The sequence below is a fragment of the Fringilla coelebs genome (assembly GCF_963513975.1).
Source record: "Fringilla coelebs genome assembly, chromosome: 20".
NCBI classification, from domain to species: Eukaryota; Metazoa; Chordata; class Aves; order Passeriformes; family Fringillidae; genus Fringilla; species Fringilla coelebs.
The window spans coordinates 2,286,925-2,300,542 of record NC_140046.1 but is presented as its reverse complement, the minus strand read 5'-3'; the positions used below and the strand labels follow the sequence as shown (position 1 = coordinate 2,300,542).

The 13,618-nt window shown below is 49.5% G+C and overlaps 1 protein-coding gene across 6 annotated transcripts in view; it reads right to left on the bottom strand.

Annotated features, from left to right (window-relative positions):
• Positions 1-251: 251 nt before the first annotated feature.
• BCAS3 (BCAS3 microtubule associated cell migration factor) overlaps positions 252-13,618 on the bottom strand; it is a 293,342-nt gene continuing 279,975 nt past the window's right edge. For 4 of the 6 annotated variants that reach the window (XM_084218873.1, XM_084218875.1, XM_084218874.1 and 1 more), the window contains one exon: positions 252-1,189. In XM_084218873.1, the coding sequence (XP_084074999.1) occupies positions 1,041-1,189 (149 nt within the window). In that variant the 3' untranslated portion in view covers positions 252-1,040. The remainder of the gene's footprint in view (positions 1,190-13,618) is intronic. The other 2 variants (XM_084218877.1, XM_084218878.1) reach the window with 2 other exon arrangements.

Sequence of the window (13,618 nt, the reverse complement as noted above, 5' to 3'; positions counted from 1 at the left end):
TGCTGGTTTGCAGAGGAGCCAAATGGGTGCAAGGCACACCACCTCAATACCTTGTTTTTAAAAATCCTGTCTGTGCACACGAGGACAAGGAAATGGGGAGGCAAAACCATGCTAGACTGGCTGCACAACAGCCACTGATGGCTTTAATTAAAGCCCTCAAGGCAGCAAATACACACAGAGTCTGGTCCAGGGAGATACACAAAGCCCACAGTCAGCCCAGTAACACTCCATGAACATTGCCATTTAGGCAGTTTCTTGTTTAACTTAGATTTATTCAATGACACATGCATTTCTGGACAGATAATCTGAGTTCCAATGAACAACTTTTATAACCAAATATGAGAAATCCGTGACTGCAATTAGTCAATTAAGTACATTTCTAAAATACATGACTAGAAGAAAATCGGAGCGAGAGAGAGAATTCTTCCAAAGAACAAAAAGAAGAAACATTTCCATTGGTAATACTCCTGGCATCGATGAGTATCAGAGGGGAAGAAGGGCAGCAAGGAGACACGATGAGGAAGGAATAACATCATCAACCCTGTCCACAGAAAGTCCTCCAGTTTCCAGTCTCTCCAGTTCATCCAATAATGCTTGGCACTTTCACAAATGGTGAGAGCTCCTCTGACTTACAGAGATTCATCTCTCAGCACGAAAAAAGCAGAGAACAGTTGTGAAACCTTGTGCTTGACCCAAGATGGCTTAGGAGTATTTCTCCTCACCCAACCTCTTCCTGAAGACAGCGACAAGAGAAGCTGCAGAGCTATCAGGACTGAAGATGGAGCCTCTTCGTATTGCACAGGAACACAGAGTCAAGATTTCATGAGGATGCTTCAGGAAGGTTTAGGAGTCATCAATATTCATCAGGGTAACGAGAACCATCCCGGGAGCCGGCAGGTGACGGACACAGCGGGATTGACTGGGGGAGAGGCGGCTCGTTCCCCTGGCCGGGTGCGTCCCTGCTGGGCGGCTGCTCCGGGGGAATCCCGCGGGGAACGGGCTCAGGGGCTGGCTGGAAGCGTCCCTGAGGGGCGGCGGCTCTAGGGGAATCCCGTGGGGAACAGGCTCAGGGGCTGGTTCTCGTTAGTCGGCAGGGGGGACCGGTAGCCGTCGAAGTTGCGGGGGATGCTGCCGCTGGTGGAGCCCGAGCTGTTACTGAGCGTCTCTATGCTTCCCTCTCGCTGAAGCTCTGCAAGAGAGAGAGAGAGCAGCTCCTGGTTAGCGTTTGGGACAAACCCCCAGAGCCGCCAGACAGATGCTTTAGTGACAAATCCCTTCGTTGCTGCATTGCTCTAAGGTTTGCTCATCGTCCTTTCCCGGGCTGGTTTGGGAATCGCTCCCGAGGAACGCCAGCTCCTGGTTCCACCTCTCTGCAGCTGGGCCAAAGATGGAGACATTACCTGCTGCCCTTCCCCGGGACCTCAGGACGTGCCAGGATTCCATGGTGGGGATCCCAGGCCTGGACTGAGCAGGGTATGAAGGGTACAACTGCAGATGATGGCAAACCTTTCACTGGCAGAGTGTGCACCAGCAGTGCACACCCACTGCCATTCCCTGCCTTGGGAACACCAGGACTATCCACAGCCCTTTACCCTGCCCAAATGGACCTAAACAACTCAGCTTTTCCAAGCCAAAGAGAAAATGCCCCAAAGCAGAAGAGAAAGCAGCCTGGCTGTGGCTCCCCCTCTCCTGGTCACACCCACCCTCCCCTCTCTGACCTCCAGGAGCCTTTAGTGCTCCCTAATCTCCCGGCAGCAGGATCTCTGTGTGCAGGGCATGGTTTCCAGCCCTGGCCTCTCCGTGAGCCACTTGAACCCTGCAGTTGACTCGGTGGCCACGTGCAGCCGCCCTGGCAGCTCTCAGCAGGGACACGCAGCAGGGACAGGAGGCAGAGCCCCGGGGATGGCCCAGGAATCCTCCCCCAGGGTGACAGTGGTGACAGGAGACAAGAAATGCTCTGGGGAGTTGTGATGTGAGACCCTGAGCACGGCTTGGTGTGGGCAGCCTGGGCTGGACAGGAGTTTTGGGCAAATTCCTCTGCTGCCAAGGGGGAAAGGGGACCTGGAGGGGCTGCAGGAGAGCTGGAGAAGGACTTTTTATAAGGGCATAGAGTAACAGGACAAGGAGGCATGGCTTTAAATGGGAAGAGAAGTTTAGATGGGACACTGGAAAAAAATGATCCCTGTGAGGGTGGTGAGAGACCAGAACAGAGAAACTGTGGCTGCCCCATCCCTGGAAATCCTCAAGGCCAGGCTGGATGGGGCTTGAGGCAGCCTGGGATAGTGGGAGGGCTCCCTGCCCATGGCAAGGGGGATGAGATGAGCTTTAGGGTCCCTTCCCACCCAAACCTTTCTCTGGTTCTATCTGAGACTTGTCTGGGATGGAGAGCAGCCTCAGGAGCTGGAGGGGCAGTGCCTGCTCTGCTCTCTGCTGAACATTCCTGCACTTCCACTGCCTCACCTGGGCTATTTAACCCCCTGCAAACACCACAGCAGTGGCACTCTGCTAAGGACAGATCCATACACAAAGTACAGGGAAACAGCAGAAAGTCAGCTTTCCCCTAAACCAAAAACCATCCCACCCCTGTGGCACTGCCCTGCTCCCCTCAGCAGCCCTGCACACACCCAGCAGTGAGGGCTGTGGGATTTAATCCCTCATCCTGCAGGTAACCTGTAAGGAGATAATCTGCCCAGGATACAAGGAAAACAAATCAGCAGGAAGCTGATCACCCTGAAAGCAGTGCTGGTAATGACCTCAGCTGCATTCAGCACCATTTCTTGCCAGTCTTTGGTGAAGGAATGTCCATGTCTAAACTCTTCATTTTCCTCACATCCTCACTCTCCCATGAGTCCAGGAAGTAAAAACAGTAATTTAAATCAGAAATGAGTGGCGTATCCCACACTAATGCTGTGCTTATCCTGTCTGATTTGGGGCTTTCATCTCCCTCAGCACACAGCTGGCTTTGCTTAAAGGTCCCACGTCAGAGCTGGGGATGTTGGGCAGTGCTGCTGGGCTCCCCAAACCCCAGCTCAGCCTTTCCCGGGGTGATTCCACTCTCCTTTCCACCTAGAACTGATTTCCAGGCAAAGTGTTTCCAGCAAGGCAAGGGAGAGGGACAGGGAGAGTTGTTTTGTTTTGCTGTGGCTGTTTCTGCCCCCGGGGTTGAGCTCCTGCCTGTCCCTCAGTGCTGGGTGTGGACCCTGTGCCTGCCCCGCTGGGATTTGGGGGGTTTGGGTTTTTCTGGGGTCTGCAGGATCCCTGCAGCTGGCAGCTCCTGTCACCTCTGCGGGGCCTGCCAGGGGGTGGCACTGCAGAGACTGACGGATGCCAGCCGGGGAAAAGGAGGGAGCAGAAATCCGGGATGCAGAGCTGTGGGCACAGGGCCTGCAGGGATGGAGGGAGGGATGGAGGGATGGAGGGAGGGATGGAGGGAATCCTGTCCTGGCCGTGCCCCACAGCTCCGAGCTGTCCTGAGCTCCCCTTGCAGCTGCCAGGCAGGAAAACCTGACCATTCCTGATGGAGAGGGACAAAAGCCAGGGCCAGGAGGGGCTGGAGGGGATTTCCCAGCCCAGTCTGGGTTGGGGGGTGTCAGGCTGAAACCCGGGGAGCCCCCCCATGCAAGCTGCCATCCCTGGGCACACATTCCCCGTGGAACACGAGTCCTGGTGCTCTCACACCGCCCAGCTCTCACTCTGGAACTAATTACCCAGCCAGGCAGACGAGCAGCGTGCTCTGACACCCGAGGAAGCCCTGGAAAAGTGCTTGGCTGCCACAGGGAGCTCTGCTGTGCTCAGGAAATTGGGCTCCTGCCCTCACCCTGGCTGGCTGTCCAGCAGGGCTGGGTCACACGAGGGGGGCAATTAGCCATGACATGGTCACCAGGGACCCCTGCCCACACAGCTGGCCCCAGCAGCACGAGTGCCTGTGCTCCCCCAAACTGCTCTGTTTCATTAATTAAAAATAATAATAATAATAATAAAAAAATCCAGTCTGTATTATTATTATTGTTCCTCCCGGCCCTTAGAGCAGACTGGGGCAGGGCAGAGGAACATCAGTGAGATTCCCATGGGAAGCACAGACAGGACTGGGAATGGCTCCATGGCATGGGGACAGCCTTCCTGTCACAGAATGAAAACTGCAGGACAATTTCTCATAGATGTGGAGAGACCATGCAAGTGCAGCAGGAGATGCTGGTGGGGCTGCTGGGTATCAGGAGAGACAGGTCCCCAAAGCCACCCCGGGATGGGACAGCCACAGGACCTGGAAGGACCTGATGTCACACAGCCAGTCAGACCACTGACATCCTCTGTGCTGGGAAAACACAAACCAGGAGCAAATCCCCATGGAAAGAGGGGAGTGGGTGGCAGGAGAGCCCAGAGCAGCAGGATCAGGGAGCAGCAGGGCTGCCCAGGCAGTGATTCCCCTCACTCTGGTGGAGTTAGGCCAGGAATGGACTTGGCCCCAGCAAGTCTGAGGGTTATTGTATCTGCATTCCCCCATGCATACGCTGTCGAGATGTATTAACTTCCTTAAATGTACCAGTAAAACAACCTCTTATGATACACTTTAATGAACTTGTACAGTAGCCAACAAATTGTGCATCATATAAAACCCATTCGGCCTTATAGACTCTCTGGCTATTTTGTAATAACTGCAATTTGCTGCTGCTGAAGCAAGATAACCAGGGTTGAGAAGTCAGGCTTTGCAGAAACCTAAATATTTGATTTGGGGGGGAGTGGGTGGAAGAAGGAAGAAAGGGGCCTCTGGGAGCTATTTATGGGGTCAAAATAACATGAGACCTGCTCTTCTTGTAGCGTTTCCACCATCAAGGAAATGAAATACTGTGAGAAGACCAGCACTTGCATTATTTTGGCCCCATAAATGGCTCCCTGAGGCTTTCAGAAGCCCGTGAAAAACAAACACAAATACAAATAAATGCTAATACTGGAAACGTAAATACTAAAACCTGCCCATGTCCCCCGAGGAAACGACTCACAAAGTCCTGCCTGCCCTAAAAAAAAAAAAAAAAAAAAAGAAAAAAAAAGGGAAAAAAAAGTGAAGGAGCTGGAACATCTGCTGAAGCCATGAGGAGAAAGTCACTTCAGGGGAGCTGGGAACAGCCCTGCCTGCGCTTTTGACAGTAACAGTAATGGGCACTGCTGGCATCACCCAGGGTCCCAGAGAAACGGGATTTTCAGGGCACACACACACACTGCCACCGTGCTGGAGGCAGCTGCAGCAGTGAAAACCCTCGTGGCTGCTGGTGTGGGATGGCAAGTGGCCATCCTGAGTGCCTGGCCCAGCCCAGGGCAGCCATCCCCTCTCATGGCACAGCTCTGGGGCATCAGAGGAGCTGGGAGCAGACGCTGGCTGCTCCTGCCTGGCCTGGCTGCCAGCAGGGCTGCCCTGCAGTGTGCAGGGTGTTCCACGAGGAACTGGCAAGGAAACCTTGCAGGAATCATCTCCCTGTGCTGATATTCCTGGCTGCCGAGGTGGAGGGAGGAGGAGGAAGAGGAGGAGGAGGAGGAAGAGGAGGAGGAGCTGCTCTGGGGACAGCCCGGGGTCTGCAGGTCTGGGAGAGAGGTGCTGCTCGAGGTCCAGCTGCACCCTCCGTTCCAGAAAGCTCCAGGAACTGTCAAAGGACCCCATCAAATCCAAGGTACAAAGGCCTGCCAAGCCTAAATGTGAAACCATTTTATAGGGCACATTAATTCAATGCCTGAAGAAAATCTATATGGGGCTCTTCTGCCCGGAACACTCATAAATTATGCTGCCTTTCTTAGCCCTGCTCTCCTGTAGTGGTCCACTCGAAGCCCTGGTATCTCCTTTATGTCCACTCAGAATTCTCCTCTCCAGTGCATTATTATTTCTTCTAATGGTTTTTCCTTTCTCTCTGTTTGCCTTGCCCTCTTTAAGCCCAGTTTCAAAATATCCCAAATCATTTGCTGGAAGAGCTGACCCTTTCCTCTTACCTACGGAGGGGCTGCCCGGGATAAGTGATACAATGACAGCAGCCTGATGTGTCAGGGCAGCGGGGAAGCGGCAGCAACTCTGAATACAAGAATTATTCTTCATCATCTCAAACTGTCACAACACATTACCCTCAAAGCCGCAGCTCGCTGAAGGAGTGACCCTGCACTGAATGGGAGAGTGCTCGGGGAAAGAACTAATTGTAGCCTCTTTTCACACGTCAGTCACTTTTCACAGCACCAAGCCTTTCAAGCTCAACTAATGTCAAGTTCCCTTTTCCTTTTGCTGGGCTGAGTATTTCTGATTTTTAAGGATGGCATTTTTAAAGGAACAAGGTCTCTGGCGAGGGATGAGGCCAGGGAGGGGAGGGAAGGAAGCGTCGGAGTGAGCACGCATCACAAAGTCTATCAGACGCCCCAAGACTCGTTAGGAATTAGACAATTAACAAGTAGGAATGCAGGAAGTGGGGTAATGGCCAGCAGAGCTCGAATCTCCTCGATTTCATTTCTGTCATTCACAGCAATTATTCTGGAGAACTTTTCAGGCTCTGCCGTGAGGGGGAATGTGTTCAACGCCTTCCTGAAAGGAGGATGCGGGACGGGAATTTTCCAGGGCTGGGGCAGAGACACAAGGTGCTGCTCACCAAACCCACCTCTCCTCATCCACAGGGGCTTCTGAACAAACAGCTAAAAGGCAAAAATTCAAGCCTCTTTTTAAAATCAGAGACAATTCCCTTTCCCTTTGGAGGAGATTCCCTGCAGAGAGAGCTCTGGGAATGCCAGCCTGGTCCATGATCTGGGGCAGGCACACATAAGGGCCCTTCACAGCTCCTCCTTTGACTGAAATCCTGACAGATTCTGTGGCAAGGACTATTTTTTCACCCTTACATTTACACAATGCCCATCATAGGGGACTTGCAGAACTGACTGGGGCTTCCCGAGTGTTATTTATTAACTGTAATGAATAATAATTATGGAGCTTCTGCCATCTGGATTCTCACTCAAAAGGGCCCTATTTAAAGGGAACGCTAAAAGGCAATTTGTATTAACACAATGCAAGTCTTGAGGATCTCTTAAACTGTTTGTAATTTACACAACGCTCCCCAGTGAATGGGTGAGTTAAACATTTTAATTTCCATGATTGCTGCTGAAGGGAGCGGGATGCGCTCCCCCCAGGAGCTCACACGGGCACTCCATCTTTCAGGATTCAGACAACATCCCAAACTCTGCTGGCTGCTTTGGGCACTATTTCTGCAGGAAACATTCACTCTGAGCATCACCACCGTGCCCAGGGCAGCAGGAGCTGCTGCTGGGACACACCAGGTGGAGAAGAGCTCAAGAGCTGATGCGAGGTGGGAAACCACACTGGGATGAGGAAATATCAGGGCACTGGGAAATTACATCAATTACACTGCTGCTACTGCACTTGGAGGTTTTTCTTGAGTATTTCCCTTTTTTTTTTTTTTATGAAGTGCAATTATGCTAACGAGGGAGCTCTAATTAAAATCCATCTCCAGCACCCTTGGCGGCTGCTGGGAGCGAGGGGCTCTGGGGATGCGCTGGCAGGGAGGGCACAGGGGGGCACTGCACCCCCAGGGGAACCTGTGCTTTTGGGGATTTGGGTGAACAAAAATTGTTAATATTCAATTGCAGTGGAATGAAAGCACTGAGTTCTCATTAAAAACCTTAATTTTCCAAGCTGGTTTTGATTTGAGATGGCTGAAATTTCTGGGCAAATGTGTGTTGTTCCTTTCCAGAGGGAGCACAGGCAAAAAGTCAGCTCCCAGTTTTATATATTGCTATGATTACCATTTCAGTTTATTATGATAATGTTCCAAAGCCAGTTAAAGCTGCTCTGTGCCCCAAGCCTTGTTCACCTGCACTGACAGCACAGTGGGACTGACTTCTGCCATGCTCTGGGTGACAGCCTGACACACCTGCTCCTCAGAAATGTTTCTTTTTCATAAGCTCAGCAGTTTCACAAAAGAGATTTTGAACTCTTTTCAGATGAGGAAATAAAAAGAGCCCCAAACCATGTCATCTGAGCATTGAAAATCAATTCCTGTGTTAAAACTGTCTCATCCTGTCACAACCTGAAAGATGTTGAGATGCCACAAAAGCACCTCCATTAAATTTGCAAGTAAAGAAGACTGGGAAACACTGCCTGAGCAACTTCTGTGAAATCAGGAGTCAGTGGCCTATGTAAAATATTAGTCACTGTCAAACTGCCTTACAAGAACTGCAGTGCTGAATCCACACAGAGCTGGCTCGTGCCATGCACTTGGAGATGAAACCTGGCACCCTGGAACAGAGGTGGCAGGAACCAGCAAGGAGATGGGGAGGTACAGGAGGAAGGAGAGATGCAGGGGAATGAAGACAGAGCCTTGTGAACATCAGAGTCCCTCTGAGAGCCCAAATCTCATTTCTGGTGCCTGATTTCACTGCAGGGATGCCAAACAATTTAACACTTGCAAAACAGGGAGGACACCTGAGCTTACAGAGATGTCCAGGTCTGCTTCAGGACATAGAGATCAGTGAGAAAAGGACAAAACATCCTGCATGAACTTCTAAACAGGTTGTTTACTGCTTTAAAAAGAGCACCCAGAAAGCTCCATGTGACCTGAGCCCATGGAGTAGGAGACCCAAGACTCTGGCATCTGGCCAGACTTGACTCTGAGCATTTTATGGAAGGTTAAAAGTGCACCAGATAAAGGACTGGTATTTAGAGGGAGAATATTCTTCAAGATAGGCACTTTCACAATGACTTCCAGTGCTTTTAAAAAATAATCTCAAGTTTCCTAGAGCTGTATATTTTCGTAAAGAGGTTTAGGATGTTTTCCTACATAAATGGCTCTTCAGAAGGATGAGTTGCCCATTTCAGCCAGCATGTGAAATCTCAAAAGCTATAACAGTCAAACAGAAAATCATTTCTATAGCCCATCACATCCTGCAAGCCTACAACTCCTTGGGCAAGATTTACAGATGAGGTTTTTGAATGAATATACAGAGGTGCTTGGGTTTAAAGGAATTCTCCCTTACCCCATCCTGAAAATTTCACTGTGCTGCCACTCCAAATTCCTGTAAGAAATCCTGTGTGGAACACATGATCTCCTGTGCCAGCCAGCATGTGTGGACAAGTTTTTGAGTGCATTTAGGCAGAACTATCTTGCATCTTTGGTTACGCAAGCAGCACATCTGTGTATATCAGACCAAAAGCATTTGCAGAGAAAACACTGTATTAAAATTCCTGGGTTTGGGCTCTCATTCCCAGGGTTATGGGAGTGCCTTGGATTGCTCAACACTGACCCCTCTGTCAGCCTCTGCTCCACGAAGGAAATTACAAATCCAAAGTAAAATGCATGTTTATGACACCTACCACGTCCTGCACCCACTGAACTCTGGGGATATTGCTCAGAAGTGCTGGAGGCAATGCTCCCATTCCTGGAACATCTTCCACCCAGAGCAGGTGTGGATGTGAGCATCCCCCTTCCTCCAGAGACTCAGGACACAACTGTGTCCCAGAGGGAAGGACAGGGATGGCCAGGAGCCCTCAGGGACTGCTGGGGGTCCCTCCTCCTCCTCCTCCTCCCTGGGCTCAGCCAAACAGCTCCAGAAAAAAAGCTGGGTAAGGAAAAGCTGCCTGAAGGTCAAACCCACAAACCTGGTGATGGCCTTGGGGTCTGAGCAGCTGAGACTGCACGAGAGTTTCCCACCTGAGCTTCCAAATTTCAGTTCCTTTCTCATCTAAGACCCAATTCTCTCCTCTCTGTGATGCCACCTCAGCATTTGGCCTCCTGAAAGGCAGGAAGAGAGCCCTGGGGTGCACTCAGTGCTCAGAGTGCCTCTGTGCAGCTCCCACATGTGCTCTCTGTGCTCTGACACACATGCACTGCTGAGCTGATTTTAAAAGTATAGGATTACAAAGCAAAGCCATTCTGGCACAACTTCTAGTGCTTCTGACACAAAGTGGCCTTTTGGGCCAGTGAGAGGCTCTGGGCTGCTCCCCTGGTGCAGATTGATGCTGAGGAGGAAGCTAGACCAGACTGGAATTTGGGTTTGATTCAAAGGAAAAGTTTAAAAGTTTGGGGGGGGGAGCAGATGCTCAGCTGGTCCAAATCAGGAGAGTTTTGCTGAAACTCACGAAATGATGTCACCACAGCCTCAGCCCTGGCTGCTCATCTAAACAGTTCAAGGCTCTTGAGTTGGGAGAGCTCAGGTGGAGCTCAGGACCAGCTCCTCCTCCCCCCTCCCTGGCAGCAGTTCAGTGTCACAGGAGCTCCAAACCCATCCAAAACCATCCTAGCTCCAAATGCAATTTATTTAGTCTGTTCACTCAATTTTTTAAAAGATGATGTTGACATGGCTGCCTCAAGCAGACCAGCTTTGTAAACACAGCCCTAATTTTATAAAGCACTCAAAGCTTGCAGCCATTCCCTTAAAATCACAGCCCTACCCTGACTGAGTGTTAACCCAGCCTGGAAAAACACCAGCCCAGTCTCTTGGGCTCTGTCTCTTGTAGGGCTGCTTGAGGCTCTCAATCTTATCCATACCTAATCTATATCTATATCTATATCTATATCTATATCTATATCTATATCTATATCTATATCTATATCTATATCTATCTATATCTAATAAATATATCTATAAAAGTAATATATATAGAAATAGTATATATAAAATCATATATATAATAATCACATATAAATTAAAAAATCTAGAATAATATATATATAAAATCTCTTATTTTTATAGCTCCAAATTCTGATGTTACACATAAATAGGAAAGAGCCTTGATAAAAATGGCATTCAAAGCTTAATTTGCCCCTTTGTTAATGGAGCTGTTGAACACAGCAATTCACATTTGTGCTCCTGAAACCAGAAGGCAGCTGGAAATAGTAAATTCAACATTTTTGCTTTTTGAAAGTCATATTTTAAAAATTGTTCCAAGCATTGATTCTATTACACTCCATCTTTGTAGCTGCACTCTTACAAACCTGTGGATGAGCTGCAGCTGCTGGAGGAGCTGGTGGAAGGGAACTCTGTGTGAAACCTGAAAAACCTAATGGCAAACCAAGGCATTCCTCTGGTCACATCCCCCAGAAAAAGCAATTTCAATCATGGTTCTGCCCTGTATTTAGGCACCTGGCAGTGAAGCTCACATAACTACCTGCTCCTCGTGTTGTACTCTGCTGCAGAGGTTTTGCTCCCATTTTGGGGGGTGACCAGCCCTGAGCAGAGGACAAAAAGCACCCAAATTTTACATTAGGGATCTGTCCCTGCACAATTCACCTCCCTGGCTGCAGGGGAGGGAAGAAGGCTGCAAGGTTAATTTGTCCCTTGAGTTGAGCTTCCAAATGTCATTTCTACCTGACAAGGTGGGAGCACCCAGCAGGAACAGCTGTGGCACGTGGGAATAGATGGGAGATGCCATCCTTGGGAATGCTGTGCTCTGCCTGAGGAGAATTCCAGCACAGCAACATGTCCAAGCCTCCTCCACAACACAGGGCTCTGGAATCTTTTTAGGAAAATGCCACCATGTCCATGCCACCCACCCCAACCAGGGCTCTGGCTCCTGGATCCCCTGCTGTGCCACTGAGCTGGAGCAGAGGCAGCAGGGCAGGTCCTGCAGCCTTCCCACAAAAAACATCCTTGGAAAGGGTCAGAGAAGTGATACTGACCCTTTGTCTTTCACAACACCATCAAGTCTTGGTGTAAACACTGAGTTCAAGTGTTGGGCAGTTACTGAGAAAGTCACTGACCAAGGGAACAACAAATAAACATCCCAAAGAAGTAAATAAACAAGTAAAAGAAGATGGTGTTTTAGCTGTGGGGGTCTTTTTGGAAAATGGTATGAAATGGGTGACACAGAAAAAGGCAGGAGGCAGTTCATGTCCTGAGGTGGCTCAGGGAGGTGACATGCCACCAGCCAGCATCAGCAGCTCCCAAATTCAGGATCTTTCCATATAGTTGCTCCTCAAATTCCCCCCCTGCCTGCAGGGAAGGCTGATTCCCCTCCCCAGGATGCAGGACGATGGGAGGGAAGCTGCTCCTGCCTGTGGTGGGAAATGCCTTGGAGGGGTCTGAGCAAAGCCAGGGAGCACCAAAGCGCTGCCCCCTCAGTGAAAGGGCAGCACTGAAAAGCAGAATAGAAGCAACAGGAGTGGGGGAAAAAAACCTATTTACTGTTTTAGCAGTTTTTACTCTTTTTATAAGCTACCTCACGTGTTCCCAAGCATAAAACCACCAGTGATGTCATTTCAGAGGGCACCAGCAGAAGCACAGAAAAAGCAGCTGCTTTATCATCTTTCTGTCTTTGTGTTCTGCCTCAACACCTTTTTCGCTCTCTGTGAACCCACAACTTCCACACAGCCCCATTTTTACTGGAAGAATCTCCCTTTTGGAGGCTCAGCTACCTGCATGAACATCTGCAGGGGGCTGAACACATTCCCCTTTTATGGGGAAGCTTCAAACAGGGTTCCTTCGTTTTCAAAATGCTTCCAACCAATTTGTCATTTTCCTTCCTCTTCATTTTTTATTTTTTTTTTGCCAGTGGATGGTGCACACAATATTGAGCAATAATAACCAGAGGAGGATGAAAACTGCAGCTTGAGAAGGAGCTCAGGATATGATTCCTCCTCACCGGATGCCTGGAAGATGTCACTGAAATTCTCTCTCCCTTAGTGCAACCCGTGTGGAGCCAATATGAACTCCCAGCAAAGTGCTTAAAACCCCATTATTTATAATAACTGTTAAATGATGAGACATTGTTTACCCAGATTGGAAGATAAATTCTCACTTACAGAATGCTCGCCTGACCGTCCTGAACGTCATCTGGTTTTTATTTAAATGCAAAATGAAATTAGGCTCCCAATAACACAGCAGAAGAATTCAATAAGATGGGGCTTTTCACTTACAGTTTAATATTAACATTTTCCCATAAATGTTAATGAATAAAAGTCTACTGTTTTATATATTATCCATGGTGGGGAGACAGCAGGCTAGGAATGGAAGGAAAGCTAATCTTTTCATACCACAAATTAGGATATATACTTCAAGGAGGACTAAGTGTTCCCAGCACTGCCAGGGACCTGGCCACAACCCTCCTTCCTCTGGGGGCAGCCACCAGAGCTGATCCCGTGGGGATGCTCCAGGGAGTCTCCCCTGATCACTGAGATCCTCCCCCAGCCAAAATCCCTTTGGCTTTGTTTCTCATCTTCCCTGGCCCCCTGTTCTGCCTGCACACTGTGAACATCAAACATCCAACACCATCACTGTCCAGCAAGTCCTGACGCTCTCAGACTCAGGCAGGAGAACAAGGCAGGATTATTGGGAAAATCAGGTGATCTGGTGTGATATCCTGTTGGGAAGGGTGCAGGGTGGTGGGAGGTGAGGGCACAGCTGCAGGGAATGGTCCAGCACCCAAAGGGAGAGGCACCAGGAGCAGACCCTGTGCTGGAAGAGGGGCTGAGAGGACTGGAAGCTGCAGGGTTGGCTCACACTCCATTCTGCATTGCCCTGGCTCTTCACTTCCCATTTACTGCAGAGGGTTTGCTGTGTTAATGTGTATTTTGCTGTTTGGTGACTCATACTTCATCCTACCTCTCTAATAAGTGTTCATTTAACAGTTTGACTGCTTAACAATTTA